The sequence below is a fragment of the Benincasa hispida genome, chromosome 4 (assembly GCF_009727055.1).
Source record: "Benincasa hispida cultivar B227 chromosome 4, ASM972705v1, whole genome shotgun sequence".
Lineage (NCBI taxonomy): Eukaryota > Viridiplantae > Streptophyta > Magnoliopsida > Cucurbitales > Cucurbitaceae > Benincasa > Benincasa hispida.
In genome coordinates this window covers 31,346,673-31,353,290 of record NC_052352.1, presented here as the reverse complement: position 1 = coordinate 31,353,290, position 6,618 = coordinate 31,346,673, and the positions used below count along the sequence as shown (strand labels likewise).

Below are 6,618 nucleotides of genomic sequence, written 5' to 3'. Positions count from 1 at the left end.
TCTTTTTTAATCTAAAAAGAATCTAGAGTTGTACATAAATTGAGTTAGATTGGGATGTCGATTAAAGAGTATTTTTTGGACACCTGAAATTTTGAGCTGATCGATTCAACTTAATGGAACTAATTCAATCATCAACGCCAAATAAAAAATTAAAAAAGGCTGATATAAGAGGGCCAGTTAAAAGAGCATAATGGCAATTTTACCTTACCATCGCTACATGTCACTTTGTAGTAACAATCAACCTGCAAGAAATTATTATTTAGAAACCATTCAATTTCTTCTATTTTTACTTCACTGAAAAACCATAATATACATACAAAAAATCTATCAATATTTGGCAGAGCATGGATGTTATGAGAGATTTTTACCCAGCTTAAATCTTACTATGATCTATACTATACATCTTCATTATTATCGTCGTGGTGACTTCTGATGCGATGTCGAAAGTGATCCATCAACATTCGAGTTTGACAAAGTAGGAGTAGTTCGTTGAACTGGATGCGAGATTCTGGCTAGAGTTTTGGGGGATTCGATTTCCTCCAATGCACCCAAAATTTCTGCCATTCGAGGTCGGGCCCTCGGTTCACTCCTAAGGCATTGTGAAACTAAATTTGCAGCTACATAAGCTCCTTTTTTAGAATATCGTCCTTCAAGTTTGGTGTCCATAATTCGGAATAACTTTCTTTTATCACCCAAATATGGTGTTGCCCAGTCTACAAGATTGTCCTCAGCACGTTGACCCGACAACAATTCGAGCAACACAACTCCAAAGCTATAAACATCACTTTTGGATGTCAGGCGACCTAGAGAGAAGTGGATGTTGCAGTTTAAACGGTTAATTGCCATAAATCTTTTTCATAAAAAGTAAGAATACAGCATAAATCAGAAACCTCAATTATATGTATAATGTATGTAAAAGCTAGTATTCTGTGTGCACATTTTATGACAAGTTCATAGTTTCTCCAATGTTTACTCCCTCTTTTTAGTATTGATATGGAGATCAAGTAGATTTAATCGCACACAAAAACTTAGCTCAACTCATTCAAGAAACATAAACATATCACATAACCGGACACCTATTAGAAGTACATGTCATCACCATTATGGATTGGCTTAGTGGTAAATAAAGGGTATTAAGGGATAGGTTCAATCCATGGTGGCCACTATCTAGGATTTAATATCCTAGGAGTTTCCTTGACATTCAAATGTTGTAGGCTCGAGCGGATTATCGCGTGAGATTAGTCAAGGTGCACATAAACTAACTTGGACATTCATGAATTTTAAAATAAATAAAATATATATATATAAAAAAAAACAAAAAAAACCCTACGGAGCATGATTTTTTTAATAATTTACATCTAATATACAACCTATTTGATCATTGTTTTATTTGGTTTTATTTCTAGGGTGAATTACAAGTTTGGTGTGCTATTTTGTGGGTGTTGCAGGGTGAGCGGAACAATAGAATTTGGAGAGGGGTGGAGAGGGACCCTTGTGAGACTTGGTCCCTTGTGCGTTATCATGTTTCTTTTAGGTTTCAAATTTGAATGCCTTTTGTAACTATTCAATAGGTGTTATTCTGCATAATTGGAGAGAGGGTTCTCCTCCTTTTTGAGGGCTGGTTTTTTGGTTGTCCTTGTATTCTTTCATTTTTTCTCAATAAAAGTGATTGTTTTCAATATATATATTAAAAAAAATAAAAAAATAAAAAAAAGATTAGGTGATAAGCATACATATCAGCTTATGTACATAGTGCAGAACTGCAGTATAGGGTATGTTACAAACCTGTAGCAATATATTCAGGTGCAGCATAGCCACGGGTCCCCATAACTTGAGTAGTTACATGAGTTCTATCTCCAGTGGGACCAGCCTTCGCCAAACCAAAATCAGAAAGCTTTGCATTAAATTCCTGCATTACCAACAGCACTTCTTGTACTAAGATTGTCTATCATTTGTGCAGAACAGACGTGGGTGTTTTTCTCTAAAAGAATTGCTTTCTTACCGCATCGAGTAGGATGTTGGATGCCTTGAAATCACGATATATGACAGGCGATTCGGCTTCATGAAGAAAGGAAAGCCCTCTGGCAGCAGCTATGGCCACTTTGATCCTCAATGCCCAAGAAAGAGGTTGTGAACCCCCTGCACAACAGAAGGCATGTGAGATTGTTGAATTACATTTATTACAAGCCAAAATAAAATGGGAGTGCTTCATATGATATTCTATTCATATCAAATCCAAACTCATGTAAGCACTTTCTTCACTATAAAACTTTAATAAGAGAAAGAAAAGTTTATAAAGAGGGTCAGATGTAATCGGACTTCAAGATGCAAAGGCAACAATTTTTAACACTTTGAGTACTCCTAATCCAGTTCATATCAGAGAACATGCATGAACTGTTAATTTTCTTTACAATGTGACAACTGATAATTATAGCATTTGAGAGAGAGAGAGAGACAAACATATTTCATAGAAGAATGTTCAAGAAACAGAGTCAATGGCATTGTATGAGATCAAGCAGAGTCAACCATATGACGCATCCACAGAACAGAAGCAAGGTAAAGGCCGTTTTTCCACTTTGTACATCTAATTTATACAAAACTTACTTCTAAAGAGATGATTCTCCAAGCTCCCTCTCGGCATAAACTCATATACCAATAACCGATTTTCACCTTCCAAGCAATACCCAATCAGCTTAACTAGATTTGGATGATGAAATTTGCCCAAATAATTAACTTCTGTCTGAATTTTATATGCAGTTAGTTGCAGACACAAGCATATAAAACAGAAAAGGAACACATGAAAAAGTGAAAGAAAATAATATCAACTAGGCTACGCACCAACCACTCTTTGTGGCCTTGGGAAGCTTCAGGCTTTAGCTTCTTGACTGCAACAACCATTCCCAATCCAGGCCTCGCAGCAGCCCATGTGTTTTCATCAATCCATCCTTTGAAAACATAACCAAATCCCCCTTCACCTAGCAGGCTGTCAGGTCGAAAATTCCTAGTAGCATTCCTGAGCTCATTGAAAGAGAAAGGCTTCAAATTTGAAGATGACAATATTTCACCTTCTGTTTTAGGCGTGGGAAGACCCAATACATTGTTATTCCTATCCACCAATGAGTTAGGGAGATTGGAAGGAACTAATGGATGACGTTTCTTGCTTGAACTTTGGGAGATTTCTGATCCATAAAGGGAAACAAAAACAGTGTCAGGGATTCATTACTTATATCATATTGGAATGCATTAATATTAACGCCCTATGAATGAAATTTTAAGATTAAATTACAACTTCGGCACTTGAAACTAAAGTTGTATCTATTTAGTTTCTGTATTTCAAAATGTTTTAAAATATCTCCAAATTTTTAAAGTTGCAACTTCTTGTACATTGCACTTCAAAAAGCTATTAATAAATCTATGACCTTTTAATTATATATATCTAATAGGTTCCTGGCGTTAATTTTAAAAAGTTTTCAAAATATCTATAAATTTTTAAAGTTGCATTCTTTTGGACACTGTATGTTAAAAAGTAATTAATAAATCTCTAAACTTTTCATTTTTAAATATCTGTATCTAGGTATCTGTTAATAGTCCTTTAATGCTTTCAAAGATACTGACACAATTATTTTAGAATAACAAAACCAGTTAAGAAAAAATTTTACCTTCTTAAGTTATATATATATCTATATATATCTATATATATATAATCTTTTAACTTTGAAAATTTAGAGAGGCAAACGAAAGAAAAAATTAAAATTTGTAACTTTTGTACAGCATTTTAAAATAAGACAGATTCATTCCTTTTTCACTCTTACCTTACAACTAATTCCAAGCAAGTTTCAGTATACAAAGGTATAATTATTAAGACTTCGTTTGCTAAAGATTTCAGATTTAGTTTTCTGTTTACCTCCTAATTTCTCAATTATGGTTTTCATCTTACTTAAAGAAACATTTGAATTTTGAATAAGATTCTAAAAACAAAAACAACCTTTTTAATTTTCAAAACTTTACTTGGTTTTTGAAAATATTAGTAGAAAGTAAATAATAAAACATATAAACTTATGAGTAGAAGTAATGTCTATAAGTTTAACTTTAAAAAAATAAAAATTAAAACCCAAATAGCGATAAACTAATGAAATTAATGTAGGGACCTATAAAACAAAATATAAAATAAATGTTCAATGAAACTATTTAAGGTATCAGAAATTAAGAACTAAATAGACACTTAACCAAAAAAATAAAAACTAAATGGTTATCATGCATGTTTTTTTAAGCAAAATTTTGAAAATTTTCAAATGTGTTATCTCTTGAATAAGAATTTGAATTCTTGTTATTACTTTTTAGGAGTATGTGATAAAAATGGTTGGATTTAAAAAAAATATATATATATATATACAATAGCTTAGCTAGGTAGGGAGTAGGGGATTTGAACACATAGTATATGCTACTTGAGTTATACTCACTTTGACGGAGTAGGGGATTTGAACACATAGTATATGCTACTTGAGTTATACTCACTTTGACCAAAGTTGATTTCTTAAAAGATTTAAAACAAATTTCTAATTCAACTTTGTCATACTAAATTTTTCAATTAATTAATCAAGGTCAGAAAGGTAATATCAGTAAACCCAAAACACATTACTTTCTTCCCTTTTCCTATAAAGCTCCAAATAAAAAAACTATATTAATTACATTGACTTCAATAAATTACACTTAACTCTAAACCTTTCTTTTCTTGCCTAACAGAATAAAGAATTTGAAGCTTCAACCAATATCATCAAACTAGCAACCTCATTTCAAATTTGCTAAAACCAGAAACAGCAGAATGAACCAAAAATTTCGAGAAACTAAACCAAGCACAAGATCGAACATGGAAGGAATGAAAAATCCAAGGAAAACCCAGAAACCATAAGGCCAAAGGAGAGCAAAAACATACATAATAAGAGAACAAAAGCTAAGATTTAACATATAGAGAAGAATGGAGAAAAGAGTGTTACCGAGAGTCCCTTGGGAGGTGTGGGCATTTTGAACTTTAGCAGAAGAACCTAAGCAATTACCCATTGGGCGGAGATATGAGAGGCAAAATGGAAAGCTTGAAAAGAGAAACTGGGGAATTGAAATGGAAGGGAAGGGAAGGGAGAAGAAATGGAGAAAAAGTAAAAGAGAAAAGTAGGGTTCCCATTGGGGGAATAACGAAGGAGGAATATGATAACCTTGATTGAGTGGGTTTTGTTGCCTTAATGCAAAGTCATCGCCTCAATTCTCCACAAAATTCCACAATGTCAATTTCTCCAAATTTCCACTTTTGTTGCGCTATTTGCTTTTTCATTGTGTATAATAACCAAAAGAAACTTCCTCAAAATTCTTGACAACTATAGTATTGACACTACTTTTATCATTGTATGAATGTAAAAAAAATTACTTTTCACAACTTGGGTTGATTTCTCAAAATAATGTAGATAATAGAATTTTGGAACTAATATATACGAATAGTGTTTATAAGTTTAATTCTCAAAAATTAAATAGTTAGATAACCATTTGATTTTTGAAAGGTAAGTTTATTTCTTTTCAATTTGTCAATATTTTGCTTCTTTTTTAAATAAAGGAATTAAATTCTTAATCAAATTCTAAAAACAAAAACTACATTTTTTTAATTTTCAAAATTTAGCTTGGATTTTGAAAATATAAAAAAAAAAATAGATAACAAATTAAAAAAAATAAAGGTAAATTTGATATTTATATATTTAATTTTTAAAAAACTAAAAATAAAAACAAAATAGTTAGCAAAGAGAATCTTGATTTTTTTATATATTTTTTTCGCTATTTCTGTTGCATGGATTTCATTAAACATTTCAATTATTTTAAGAAACAAAAATAAGTTTGTTAAAAACTTTTTTTCACAATTTTTTTAAGTTCAAAAGTTTATCAAATAGGAATGAAAAGTTTAATGATTACCGGTATATAAAGCTTAAAGTTACAATTTTTAAGAAAAAATCTAATACTACAATCCTACATTTGGGCATGGATTTATTATGGGCTCAAAGGGGTTTGAGGCCCTCAACTATGTTCTTTTTATATATATATATATATATATAACCTATGAAGTATAGACACAGATACAAATACGAGATATTGATACAATAGGATACGGCAATACACTAATTTCTAAAAAGATTAGGGTACTGATACGTTTTCTTTTTTTTAAGAAAAATCTAGGATGTAGATGATTTAGCATATAAATTAATGACAATAGTACAAAATACAATACGAAACACTGAAATACAATACAAAAAACAATATATAAGACGTTGAAGTAAAATAGTCAATAAAATGCAATAAAAAAGTTATTCGTATTGATCAGAGAAGAAAAAAAAGATTAGAGAGAGAAGTACCTATGAAGATAAATGAAAAATTTCTTCATTAAATTGTTGAAGATATTCAAGTGGGTTATATTTTGGTGAACTTTTTAGAGACTCAAATGTGAAGATGAAAATTAGATGATTCTAGATTTTGATTTTTTTTTTTTTCTTTTTAGTTTTGGACTAACTTTTTAAATGGGCTGCTTAATTTTAGATTGAGAAAGATTAGATGAGTTGTTTATCTTTTTTAAAAAAAATAAAA

At 30.9% G+C, this 6,618-nt stretch overlaps 1 protein-coding gene across 1 annotated transcript; it reads right to left on the bottom strand.

The window, feature by feature from the left end:
- Positions 1 to 224: 224 nt before the first annotated feature.
- On the bottom strand, positions 225 to 5,226 carry LOC120075546 (probable serine/threonine-protein kinase PBL3). The gene is made up of 6 exons (XM_039029032.1): positions 4,995 to 5,226; positions 2,839 to 3,179; positions 2,605 to 2,740; positions 2,003 to 2,139; positions 1,786 to 1,909; positions 225 to 803 (listed from the first exon to the last, which is right to left on the bottom strand). Exons 1-6 carry the CDS (start codon positions 5,056 to 5,058, stop codon positions 412 to 414), a joined length of 1,194 nt encoding a protein of 397 aa, XP_038884960.1. The 5' UTR covers positions 5,059 to 5,226; the 3' UTR covers positions 225 to 411.
- Between the last annotated feature and the right edge of the window lie 1,392 nt (positions 5,227 to 6,618).

What these genes read in the sequence shown, in the direction of transcription:
- LOC120075546 (XM_039029032.1), bottom strand. Translation starts at nt 5,058, where the DNA reads ATGGGTAATTGCTTAGGTTCTTCTGCTAAAGTTCAAAATGCCCACACC. An exon ending in CACCTCCCAAGGGACTCTCG is followed by an intron (nt 3,180 to 4,994) that starts GTAACACTCTTT and finishes TTTATGGATCAG; the next exon opens with AAATCTCCCAAAGTTCAAGC. An exon ending in AAGGCCACAAAGAGTGGTTG is followed by an intron (nt 2,741 to 2,838) that starts GTGCGTAGCCTA and finishes TATAAAATTCAG; the next exon opens with ACAGAAGTTAATTATTTGGG.